The 12,914-nt window shown below is 48.6% G+C and overlaps 1 protein-coding gene across 5 annotated transcripts; it reads right to left on the bottom strand.

The window, feature by feature from the left end:
* Positions 1–1,727: 1,727 nt before the first annotated feature.
* Positions 1,728–9,934, bottom strand: DMRT2 (doublesex and mab-3 related transcription factor 2). 5 transcript variants are annotated; one of them, XM_062208358.1, is made up of 5 exons: positions 8,932–9,292; positions 7,667–8,228; positions 6,327–6,429; positions 4,583–4,661; positions 1,728–2,191 (listed from the first exon to the last, which is right to left on the bottom strand). In XM_062208358.1, the coding sequence occupies exons 2-4, from the start codon at positions 8,183–8,185 to the stop codon at positions 4,606–4,608; spliced, it is 678 nt and encodes a 225-aa protein (XP_062064342.1). In that variant the 5' UTR covers positions 8,186–8,228; positions 8,932–9,292; the 3' UTR covers positions 1,728–2,191; positions 4,583–4,605. The 5 variants fall into 5 exon arrangements, with proteins under 5 accessions (XP_062064342.1, XP_062064339.1, XP_062064343.1 ...); XM_062208355.1 differs by lacking the exons at positions 1,728–2,191; positions 4,583–4,661 and adding exons at positions 2,205–4,191; positions 9,863–9,934 and having other exon boundaries at positions 8,932–9,076; XM_062208357.1 differs by lacking the exon at positions 1,728–2,191 and adding an exon at positions 4,105–4,191.
* Between the last annotated feature and the right edge of the window lie 2,980 nt (positions 9,935–12,914).

Raw genomic sequence — 12,914 nt, forward strand, 5'->3', positions numbered from 1 at the left:
CACTGGTAATGTGAGAAAAACCAGTACAGCAAACTGAATACACATAATGTTATACTAAAATGATAGAACAGAAAAAAAAGTCCCAATATGTTCACTAAATACAAAGCATAAAAATTCAACACCTCTAAGTATCCAAAATATAAAATGGAGTAAGAGAGAGTTCATGTTTGGAATAAGAAGGCTTTCCCAGTAGGATCTTTTCAATGTGATTTTCTTCTAATGTGTCTCTCCTCATTACCTCTCAAGTAGTTTGATTCAGCACTGTTTACAATTAAGACTTGAAACCAAAAATAAACTTGTGATAGAGAGATAAAATCTAGTGACTGTACAGATAAGCAGAAATGACTGGAAGGGAAAAAAGGAATAAGTTTCTGTCTCTGACACCAGGGCTTACTTGGCTGGAAAACATTTTGTCCACTTAATGACGTCTTCAACAGTTGTTGGAATCTCTGCCTGCTTTCATTTTGCAAAAGCTCTGGATTTGGCAATCATAAAAATAAATAAAACTGACTCAACAAAATCAAATACTATTTTATAAGTGCAAAGTGAAAACCAACCTAAGGTTTGGCTTTTTGTTTTTGAAATTAATGCTAATTTTAGGTAACCATTCAGAGACAACCCCCCCCCAGAGGTTTATGTGAACTCATCAATAGCAAAATAATATTTATTCATGTTTTTAAGAGCAAGGAAGAAAGTCTTTAAACTGCTGACTCACTTGCCACATTCCACATGTCCACCTAATATTCCTGTTACCCAGATGAGTACAGAGCTAGAAATAACACCTCACTCCACAGCAGATTAAAGGTGAGATATTTTCAGAAATTCCACTACTGGGTATATACCCAAAAGACTTGCACACAATCTATCCAAGAGATATCTACACCACCATGTTTATAGCAGCACCATTCACAACAGCCAAAATCTGGAATGAACCAAGACATTCATCACCACCAGATGATTGGATAAACAAAATGTGGCATATATTTCCAATGGAATATTATTCAGCCATAAAAAATAATGAAATTCTACCATTTGCAGCAAAATGGATATAACTGGAGGACATCATGTTGAGTGAAATAAGCCAGACCCAGAAAGACAAATACCACATGCTCACCCTTAAATGTGAGAGCTAAAATTTAAACAACAAAGAAATGTGTGTACCAGTATTGCTGCAAATAGTTTTATAAAGCTTTACTGTATACTTTTGTCAAATCAGGTCAAACCAGTGCTTAAGAATGTTATACTAAGGCCGGCACTGTGGCGCAGCAGGTTAACGCCCTGGCCTGAAGCGCCAGTATGGCGTCATATGGGTGCCAGTTCCAATCCTAGCTGCTCTGCTTCCAATCCAGCTCTCTGCTATGGCCTAGGAAAGCAGTAGAAGATGGCCCAAGTCCTTGGGCCCCTGCACCCACGTAAGAGACTGGAAGAAGCTCCTGGCTTCTGGCTTCGTATCGGCACAGCTCCGGCCATTGCAGCCATCTGGCGAGTGAACCACTGGATGGAAGACCTCTCTCTCTCTGCCTCGCCTCTCTCCGTGTAATTCTGACTTTCAAATAAATAAATAAATCTTAAAAAATGTTATACTATAGTTTTAATGATTTGTGGTTACTTTAAAATTTACTGTAAGTGGGTGAAATGGTCATTTTTCCATTCAATTATTGTTTATAGATGCCACTAAACTAGGGTCTTTTTGCTCTTTACTTATTAAAATTCTTATTCACTAAAGTATTAGGCCTTTTTACTATAATTTAATTTTAAAATGTTATCTCAAAAACGTAAAAAAGGGGGGAAGGAGAAGGAAAGAGGGTAGGGAAGAAAGGAGAGAGGAGAAAAGTAATATCATTATGTTCTTAGAATTGTATTTATAAATCACATTGAATCTGTTAAAAACTAATTAAAATTGAAATTAAAATAACAAAGAGGTGATTTATTTGACTCTTGGTTCTCTGTATTGAGGTGACTATGACTTATTAGAACTGGATTTGGGGTACACAAGCTGAGGTCTTAAGGGATGAATAACTTCACAAATATCTTAACTCATTCTATCAGTCAGATGGAACAACAGTTAGCAGTTTGTTAAGCAAAACAAGAGTGACAAAGAACTTAAAAACAGGTATAACAGATATCTTGTACCTTTCGTAAAAGATGTAAGAATCAAGGAGCTGGGATAAACATCTGCAGGTTTCAGCAACTGTAAGTCAAAACAATTTGAATGGTGAATGTTTTTATCTCAGAAGAAAGCTACACTGAAAGGTTTTACTCTGCTGCAAATGTGGGAGCCAAAAAGCTAGATACTCAGGGACCCCCTGCGAGCTGTGACTGGGTCTGCATCTAAATGCCTACTGCCACCAGTCCTGTGACAACAGTGGACAAGAGCTGGGAGCACAATTGGGGCAGAACTGACCACACCTTACGAGGGAATCTGCTTTGTTGGTCCCAGTAAGCTAAAACTCTAGAATATCCAAAAGAATTATTAATGGTCAAAGGAAAGCTTCTATCTCCAGATAGAAGATCTGAGCCCCCCACACATACACTGCCACCTCTCACCATTATCCAAATACTACACTTGACTTCCTTTCAAATTAATTCAACTTCATCCAGTCATGAAATTAAGACTCAGTAAACATGCAAATAGCTCTATGTTCTTTTTAAAGCTATTTTTTGCCTTAGTCTTGAACAGCTAAATTTATATGCTTTCCAAAGTACAAAACATAAACATTGTAAGTGGTCTCCTGTGGTCCCCAGGGACAAGTAAGAGCACCTGAAAATGCACAGAATCACAGAAAAATAAAGAACATACTCCATAGACAGTAGCTTTTTCATTTAGAGAGACAGCTTTTTGCTTCAGCAAGATCTAGGTCTTTTAGAAGACAGTGTCAACTTTATTGCTTTTTGAAATGCTATGTAAAACATAGAACTTTACAATCTGTACATTAGGCAATTTTCATCTTTAAGTTTAAATATATTTACGTGGTAAGAAAAAGTACATGCATAGGAATATATAGAATTTCTAGAAATCATCATCATTTACATTAGAAATTTCTTTATACAAACATCTTCACTTTTAAAAAACATGAGCAAATAGCAAGAACCTCTGAGACTACAGAAAATCCAGCTTTCCATTTAGCAGCTTTCATTGAGAGACATGAGTGATGGCAGACGAAGGCCTCTTAAGAATAGACTCAACAGAAAACGACAGCGGCTCATTTACTGCGAGTTTTGTTCCAACTTGTTTGGCTACAAAAAGGTCTTTGGCACATCTATCTATTGTAAATGTGTACTTCTGGTTTTCCTTGACTAAACATTCTCTGTGTTTCTTTGGGGTCTCTTCAAAGGCCTCTTTGACAAATGGGGTTTTCAACTCAGGGCCTGATTTGTCATGAAGCGTTTGCTGGAACAACGAGTGGAATGGATTATGTTTAAGTGGCAGAGGGTGCCTGCTGTTTTCTTTGCTGATCTTGGTTAAGACGTGCCCTTGAGCAGCCAGAGAGTCCGTGTCAACAATTGGAGAGAAATTCCGCTGGGGTGGGGAGAATGCAGACCTATCGGGGACAGCCTGGTGAGCCTGAAGGTCACTTCTGGAGGTCTGGACCTCGGGCGTGTGAGGCAGCACCAGGGAACCTCCCAGTTTCAGCGGCATCATGTCATGGTCTGCACCGTGTTCATCCGGGACTCGCGTCCCCTTGAAGTCCCAGCTGGTCCCAGGTTTCAGGGCTTGCACTGAGGTGCTAGCATTTAGGAGGCATTGCTGGTAGAGGAGGGTGTCACTAATGGGGCCACACTTGGGCCAAACTAAAAACCTTGAAGACAAGGGATACTGTCTGTAAGTTGTGGCCACGCTTACATTAGAAGAAATTAGTTCCATATTCCCAGACCCTGAATACTGCATGGTTAGATCAAGGCAGGTGGGCAAAAAATTGCAGAAGTCTTTGCTTGCTGGTTCCACCGGGGTGGGGCTATAAGGACTCTTGTAGGAGTTGTAGTCAGGTCCAGGCACCATGCGGTTAGGCAGGAACAAAGCAGCAGCTTGGGAGGTTTCCAACATTTCCCTCTCTTTATATTCTCTCTCCAGCATAATGTTCTCCAACTCTTTATCGGCAAAGGCCCTTCTTTTCCTCATCCTGTCACTAACTGGGGGAGGCAGAGGTAAAGTTCCTCCTAGGTAAGTCTCCGCGGGAATGGGACGATAGCCTAAAATGAGCACACACATGGCACAGGAAAGAGATTAACATCTAGGGAAGAAAGATCCCAAAAGCCAGCAGAGGCAACAGAAACACTACAAATGTGTGCAGCAATGATTTTCAGTTCTATATTATGATTATTTTTATACAGAAAGCAAAAGTATAGGCACAATTTTAAATATTTCCCTTTGGGAGGAAGAATATCCATATTTTAAGTTTGTCATTGTTGTTTTTGTTGCTAGAGGTTTGTTTGCTTGCTTTGATGGGGGTATTTTATTGATTGAAATGTTAATATTTTAATGTTCTTCCCCGGCCCCTGTACAGTAAGGCTGTTCATGTAGTTTCAATCAATGTTTTATTATCCAAGTCATCTTTTCATTATTAACAAAAGATATCTATACCTAGAGCTGATGTCACTTATTTTCTAAAGATGGCTCATTATGTACTCATTGCTACAGTTGTAGAATAATCCAAGGAGAACTAGGAAAAAAAGAGAAAGAGAGTTAAAGAAAATTGGCAAGGAGGAAAAGAAAAAAGATTAAGGAAACAGAGAAGCATAGAAAATTGAAAAGAGATATTAACTAGTCAGTCACACTCTGCAGTGAGCAATTTAACCAGGCCCTTCCCTGGCTACTTCTACAAATAAAACAAAGAGAGGTGATATTCCCTACTATACTGAAAATAATCAGTCCAAAACATCTTTCTCAGCTCTAATCAGGTTGGCCAGATGCCAAAATGGTTGAACGGCTATCATTAGAACATAAATTAAGTCATCGCACTTTTCATGACTAGAGACAAAATCAAAAGCAAAGACTAGTGTAACCTAAATAGAATTCCTGATGGCATAAAATACTTCGAGTATTTAATCACATCCAAGCACTCACCACTATGAATGTTTGAAGGATCCATTATATCTGTGGATATAATGAAGTGACAAACCCATCATACTCATTTGCAAATAAAATAAAATGTGAAAACTAACATTTCTACTTCTACTATAAGTTTTTGCCAGGAACTCATTTACTTGAATTTATTATTTCATTTAGTATTTGTAATTCTCAAGATGCTCTGGCACAATTTCAATTTATCAATGTGGCCCCTACGGCTATAAATCTGTTTACCAGTTCATAACCAACTTAATTTTTAATTCATGAGAAACAACTGTGGAGTTAGAAGTACATACACAGTACAGGGTGAGACAGGAATAAACTTTAAAACCTGCCCAGAACCAGATAAATTAAAAGTCACAAAAGAAAAAACAAATTCAAATGTCTAACTTAAAAAAAAAAAACGCACTTTTCAATCTGAATTTCACTAAGTGGCAATGATTAAAGCAACCATAAATTTTATTTAATCATAAGAAAAATTTTAAAGACAACGGTAAAAGGTAGTCAATATATTATCTAGCAAGCCAATACATAAACCCCATTCCTAAACAGAGATGCTTTTAAGAGTTATTAATATTTTAAGGAAAATTAATGTATTACCAGGCTTCAAAGAAAGTGAAAACATGGACTGAGACTTCACATCGCTCAGATTTAATCTACACTTCTCTTGATTGATTTAAAACCTTTTTTGGGCTTCTAAAACCTCGACAGTCAAAAATGGTGAAATGAAATGTGGAACAAGAGCAATCATCTAGATAATGCAGGAAAGAAAACAGTACAACGAAACAGAGTGGGATCTGAGGTTGAACACTCAGATAAGAGGTCTTTATTGGCCAAGAGCAGCTGTTAAATTCCTCATTTAACTCTACTCATTTAGCTCCTGCCAACGACTAAGGAAAGCATATGTGGTTTTTTGTTATTGTTGTCCTTTTTTATTTCTTTCCTTCTGTCCAGGACATCTGCTCCCGGCTCAGTTGGCAGTGTATGTTTGTTACTGGGGCAAATTTCACATCACTTCATGCTGACGGGTTAACTGTGAGGCCACAGAATCATCAAGATTCTCAAAGTGATGGTGACAAAAACCTTGGCAGGTGTTTGAGCCTCATTTTCTCTGGTCTTGACCTCCTTTGAAGAGGAGGGCGCTAATACAGTGTGGAAGCCTCAGAGGGTTTCTTCACAGGTTAACAGAAACGCCATGTGGCTAACTGCCGTTCAACTCAGCCAAACCAACCAAAGCATCGATTTTGCGTCGCGTTACCTTCCAAAATGCTTTTGGCCAGCAAGCTGGGCGCCCTGACTTGTCTCTGGTACACGGCCTTGCGCTCGAAATTATTCTGTTTCCCAGAAAGCCCCTTTTTGTCCTGGAAACATAAGAAACACAATCAGTGAGAGAAAACGAGACAAGAGGCGTCAGAAGATCGTCTGAAACCACTCCCCTATTTGAATGCACTGATTTTCCCCAACCCTGCTGAAAACTGACTCCAAATAAGCGTTGAGCTGCAGGGCCCTCCTCCATCTGCCCCTGGCCTCTGCCCAGACTCGCCCACAGAGGGTCTGGGACCAGAAGCAAGGCGACACCTGGAGCGAGAGGACTGCAGCCCTCAGTCTTGGCCAGGGTGCTCACACGTTGGGCAGAAGGAGCCCAGGTCCCGTCGGGCGGTGACCATAGTCAGGGCTCCCGTGCAGTAGGTCAGAGGGATGGCCTGCTGGCCAGCGAGGGCACGATCATAAGGGTCTCTGGGTGCGGCTGCAAACTCCACATTGTTCCTTGTACGACAAGGCTTTTGGAGACCTCCAGGCACGCCGGACAAAGGGATCCCTGGCTGTCACCACCAGGCAGAGCGGATTCTCATCCAACCCAGCGGGTTGCCGAAAGGCAGCAGACGCAGGGCGCGGGATTGCCCAGGAGCCTGAGGCCCTCTGGCTCTCAAGCCTTTCCGCGCGGGTCCTTCAGCCTGTGTGGTGATCCCTTCCGCTCGCCCCAAGTCTGCGAGGAGGCCCCGAGAAGCCTCTCAGTGGTCCACGCGAGCGGGAACACGGGGAAGGACAAGAAAAAGCCCTCTACTCCAGGAAACCCTCACAGTGTGGGAGGCCCGCGGCGCGAGGCCGAAGACAGCCGGCCCGCCAGCGCCTCTCGGGCCGACCTCGGGCGGAGGGCACCTCGCTGCGCACGCACTCTGTGACCCATCCTTAGAATGGACAGCACGTGCTGCCCATCCCCAACGGCCCGGTGCCCAGCGCAGCACCGAGGGCACCGTGCGCGCCTCAGTACTGCTGGACGCCCAGGGAACCGGACCAAGCCGTCTCTCCCACCAGCCCCCAGCATCACCAATATAAACTTCAGAATTTAAAAAAAATAAAATAAAGAAATAAAACGACGCTCTCGACACGTCCCAAACGCGCCTGCCCATTTTCAAGGCCTGCTTTTTAACACAAAAGATTTCTCTGCCGAATTCCGCCCCCTCCGCGACGCCCGCGGCTTTCTCCCTCCCGACCCCGCAGGCCCTTGAGGGCCGGGAAGCGTCCTCGCCGCCCTTCCGGGGACGTGCGCGGCGCTGCCCGGCCCGGAGGCTCCCCGCCGGCTCCCCGGGTACGCACCTCGGTGGCCTGCTGCCTCCGGAGCGCCACCTGGGCGGCCATGACGCGCTGCCGCTCCACCACCAGCAGGCAGTTGGCGCACTGGCAGTCGCGCCAGCGGCAGAAGCGCTTGTGGCCCTTGAGGCACGACACCACGCCGTGGTTGCGGCAGCGCGCGCACTTGGGCGTGCGGCTCAGCTTGCGCGGCTCCGCGACGCCGCCCGCGTTCGCGGCGCGCTCCGAGGCCCCGGCCGCGGCGGGCAAGGCCGGCGGCGCCGGCGCAGGCCTGGGCAGCTGTTTTCCCTGCGACTCCGGCCGGCCCGGCACCTCCGGCGGCGTGCCCGCCTCCTCGCCATAGCCCTCTTCCTCCGCGTCTTCCTCCGCGTCGTCTTCCTCTTCGTCGTCCTCGCCGTCGGCCGGTGGCGGGCTGGGTCCGGGCGGCGTGGACGGCGGCCCCCCGCAGCCGTCCTCCTCCAGCTCCAGGCTCTCCACGTCGATCTCCCAGTCTCCAGCGGCCGGGCCTGCCTGTCCGTTGGCCATAGTGCGCAATGCCTGGCTCCGGCTCGCGATCTAGGACCGCAGTCTAGAGAGACACAGAGACCCAAAGATCCACCGGCCGCCGTCAGGAACCGTCACCGAGCCTCGGGCCCCAGAGCTTCTGGCCTGCTTGCCTCCACCTGGAGTTACCCTTTATTCTCTCCCTGCCCCTTACGTCGAGACCACACGTGCCCAGAGATCCAAACTCAACAAGGATTTAATTATTATTTTTGGTGTTTTGTGAGCCCCTGACCTTTAACAGAGCCCCATGTGACTCTACCCAGGCTTATTGTACAAGTTCCTAGGTAAATCATGAGCACACACACAAAATTCTTGTGTTCAACTAGGCTGACCTAGGCCACTTGTCAGCCTTCTCTCCAGCCGTCTTAAACGGCCATGAAGAACATGCAATGTCAATGAAATCATTATTCCTCTTTTCATTACAACGCAGTGCCTCCCAAGGCCCCTCACCCACCTACACACCACCAGGACCTTCCTTGGAACTCTCCCCTAATCCCCCCCAAATCCACTGGAAATCAAAGTTCCGCTGTCATCAGCGCCCCACGGGACGCTGGCCACGAAGCTGCAGATGCCAGCCTAGCATCTACAGCACTTGGACGCACAGGGCTGCGCCGCACGGGACCTACGACTGACGTCTTCATGAAGCATCAAAGCCTAACAGCCGGCAAGGAAAGGTGGCTCCTGCCCTTGACCCTCCCAGAGACCCCAGTCGGCATCACAACACTCACCAAGACTTTGCAGCCCGGGCAAGCAGCCGTGTCAAACGATATCCAGCTTTGGGTTCTGGCTGTCAGGCTGCTGGCAGCGAAGGCAAAAGGAAACCCTGTTCGCCACTCCGGTCACGAAATCGGGGGCGGACAGCTGTACAGGGGACTTAAAGGGTGAGGAGGGCGGGGAGTAGGTGACTTAAGCTCTCAGCGACCTAGCCCCACACACATCCCGAGCTCTTCAAAGGTGAAACTGGTCCTCTGCAGCCTCGCGTGCTTCTGAGGTCACTTTCGGCTTCCTCTGACCCAAGCCGGGCCGGGAAGGTACCGGGCCTAGCTCAGATGACCCGCACCTAGGGCAGGCGGGCAGGCGGGCGGGCAGGCGGGCAGGCGGGCGGGCAGGCGGGCAGGCGGGCGGGCGGGCGGGCGCGGCTGCGTGCAGCGCAGTGCCACTCGCCGAAGTCTCCAGCCGCCGCCGCGCCCCTCCCTAGTATTATCCGCTCCGGCCTCCGAGCTCCGTGCCCTCTGATTGGATGATCGTCAGGCGGTGTGCACGCCGATTGGCCGACGGGCGCCGGCCGGCCGCCCTCCGCCTCCCCGCGATCGATCGACGCGCTCCTCCCCGCCGCGCTCCGCCAGAGTCCGCCTGCTGGGCCTTCGCTACAACCGGGTCTCGGGTGCAGAAGCTAAGCCCGAAGAGTGAGGCGCCTGCTGCGGGGGGGAAGAGTCGCCTACCTCGCGGAGACACACTCTTAGGGATCGCGCTGTCGACAGCAGAAGGTAATTAAAAGTGAGGCAGAGATGAGAAAGGCTATCGTTGGTCCCTTGAAATCAGCACCAACAGTGTTTCTGCGACCCAATCATTAACCCAGAGTTGAGCGCGGACAGGAGGCCTCTGATGGGCGCGCCTTAGCTCCTTCCCTTCTCCTGTTTAGAGTAACTCGGTCGTTACCTTGCATCTCAGCGTTCAGCCTACAAACGACCTGTGGCTGGCTGTGTGCGGCTAGTTCCGTTCATCCCTGAAGCGCAAACTGGTTCCTCTTTAACTTTCATCGGATTCGTGAGGAAGGTGGCCAAATCAACCACCAGTCACGTTACTATTTTTTTCTACGTCAATCAACGGCTGGTTCAGTTAATTTTCGAAAGAAAGTAAATGCACGCCATTAAGAGACTTATGTACATTATATTCGCTCTAAGACTACATGTAAACAAGATTTTTTTTCTTAAAAAAAAAGATTGCTTTTAGCGTGCACGAATATATTTATGAAGAAAGTGACCTTTCAACCGTCTCCCTCAAAAATCCTTCACGAAAACATTCAAAACAAAGTTCCATTTCCAACATACTGAAAAAAGGAATTCGTTTTCCCGTTTCAGTGCTACCTTCTTTCTTGAACTGAATTTATAATCACATAGACGCTGGCATAGTTGCAGTTTTAAGTACCCACGGCCCCTCGCGCAGGGTGGGTTTAAGAGACAGATTAGGAAGTTGCACATCGCTGCACCACGCACACAGTGGTCCCGCTGTACCTGTACCTGTCTGTCGGAGGAAGGGAACTGCTGCCGTGGTTCTCACGTTGCTTCTCTCCAAGCCCGAGCCTGAGCCCGTGAAAAGGTGAGAAGTTAACGAGGCTCCGGGAAGCAGGGACAAAGGCGATTGAGGAATGACGGACAGATGAAGGCAGCCGGCTGGCAGCGCCTTCAGCTGCATGGGGAAGTTCTCCCCCTGGGGCCCCGGCACTGGATTCCCATCCTTAGGAGTGCTCTCTCAGGGCGGCTTGCAGTGCCCACTGAAGCTTATATTCCCTTGGGCTCCTCAGTGTCTCTGGGCGTCTTGGAAGAGGTGCTGGCTGGGACACGGGAGTAAGGGTCACACGGCCCGTGGGTGTCTCCCCCTTAGCACCACCAAATAACACGCTTCAGCTTTTGCATTTTCCTCCACTCATCAATGCGCTTTGTATTCACGCACGTTGGAGAGCTCGAATTCTTGACCAAAGCAGAAATGTGTTCTCCTCCCCAAATCTTCAGTGGCGAAACTGAGATCCAGAGGGGAGCCCGGGATCACGCAGTAGTCCGGAGGAGAGCAGTTAACTGGCCAGCATCATAGTCCTAACGAGGCCTCTGCCCGCAGAGGGGCAGGCTCCCTGTGGGTATGCGGATTAATTGTACTAGGCTAGCATCCTTTCTGACGGTAGTACCGGGTCTTAGGCGCAGGCTTCCTGGAACAAGACTCAGCACATTTTTATCAGTCACTCTGGTTTTTCCCAGCGTCTCCCCCCTGCTAAGCCACACTTCTGCCTTTGCAAACCGGCGTTTGGGTGCCTCTGCCGCGCGCCATGCCTGCGCGGGCCGTGAACGCACGGCGCTGGGCAGGCTGTTCTGTTATTTTATTTATGGCTTATACCGCCGGGCGTGGGGTAAGGAGTTCAAGCCATTAGCGCTTCACCATTGATTTTAAATATTAAGGAATCAGATCAAGACAGCGAGTTTGCTAGCTCTGAGTAACTAAGACGGAGGGGAAAGCGGCCCGGGGGAGGGAGCAGGAGAGGAAAACGGGTGTGAGCGACCGAATCTCCTAAACTGAAAGTAAACCAGGAGCCCAGACACCCGGGAACTAGTTTGAGCTTCGAAGACTACTATAAAAAGAAGGAAACAAGTGGAGTTTGTGTACAGTAAACCACGCCGGCTGAAGCAAGACCTGAGGTTGGACTGGACCGGGAGGACCAGGCCTTCGGAAGGTTCCGACGGAAAGGGGCAGGCCTTCCTCCAGAGCGCTCCTTCGCCCCCCCCCCCCCACGTGGGGAGGGCGGCGCCCCAGGGCTTCCCAGAAGTGCAGGGCCCAGAATTCGCCGTCCTGCATTTCCCCAGCCCTGGCAAGCCGCGCGAAAGAACCCCCACAGCGCCCTCCGTCCACTTGCCCCCCCCCCCCCGCACCCCCATCTGCCATACTTCAGGACCTGCAGCTGCAGTCACGATCCAGCTGAACTATACTCCAGCCCGCTGCCCTGAAGGCCCCCAGGGAACCTCGAGGCCAGCAACCTCTGGGACGATAAGGGGGTGGAGGTCCTCCAGACACCTCCGAAATTGATGGAGAAATTATGTGTATTTTTCTGGGGGTGGGGGCAGCAGGGATGATCCTAGCTTTTGATCGAATTGTGAAACGAATTCACGGTTGCACAAACTGCTCAGTAAACTAAATATTCAGGAAATAGTGGCCAAAGAACCTGGGTTCAAATTGATTGTTCCACGGAGTACGTGTCTGGTCAGTTGTTTTCGGGTGCCCGGGATGCTTCATCTGCAAAATGGGGAGACCTGCCACGACTTGACCCAGCTCGTTGTGAAGACTCAATAATCGCGACACTAGGACGTCTTCGCGTACTAGAAGCTCCGATTAAGTCCTGCGTCCACTCCGGAGAGGGTGCTACTTCATGCATCCTAGGGAAGCCCCTGCCCGCTAGACGCTAGACAGACGGGTGAAGGCGCAGGGAATCCTGCTCTCCGCAGGTCCTTCTCTTAAAAGGGATCTGGCTGGGACTGAAGACTTCCGAGATGGGGAAACAGAGAAGTTCTTTTGACTTGTAAACCGACACCAAATTGCAAGGTACCATTCCGAGTTCCTCCTGTAAATTACAAAGCAGCGGGGGGCCCCCACAGTGGACTCAGCCTGGGGGAGCTCGGTGAGGGCGGCCGGCGGGGTGTGCTTCTCTCCTAGCTGGCCGCCTTGCGTGGTGTGGGCGGGTTCACCCTCTGCCTCCCTCTCTCTATCCTAAATCTCTTTCATCCTGCACCCTTTCCCATTAGGGCACCGCGCAGACCCACGCAGTGGGAAGCCTTCCTTCAGCCAAGTCAAAAAAGGGAACCCCAACAGAATGATTCTTTTTCTTTTCTTGCTAAGGGTTTCTCTCTCTCTCTCCCCCCACCCCTCTAAAAATAAAGGAGGGAAACCTGTTTCAAGTAGGCTCCTGCTCATCAATCCAATTCCTCACAACAATCCCACCTGACTGGCA

This window comes from Lepus europaeus, chromosome 12, assembly GCF_033115175.1.
Source record: "Lepus europaeus isolate LE1 chromosome 12, mLepTim1.pri, whole genome shotgun sequence".
Lineage (NCBI taxonomy): Eukaryota > Metazoa > Chordata > Mammalia > Lagomorpha > Leporidae > Lepus > Lepus europaeus.

Bases quoted from the DNA above. Each gene is read 5' to 3' on its own strand.
- DMRT2 (XM_062208355.1), bottom strand. From the start codon at position 8,185: ATGGCCAACGGACAGGCAGGCCCGGCCGCTGGAGACTGGGAGATCGAC. The intron at 6,430-7,666 runs GTGCGTACCCGG...TTATGTTTCCAG, and splicing joins GGAGGCAGCAGGCCACCGAG to GACAAAAAGGGGCTTTCTGG. The intron at 4,192-6,326 runs GTAACGCGACGC...TGCTCATTTTAG, and splicing joins GGCCAAAAGCATTTTGGAAG to GCTATCGTCCCATTCCCGCG.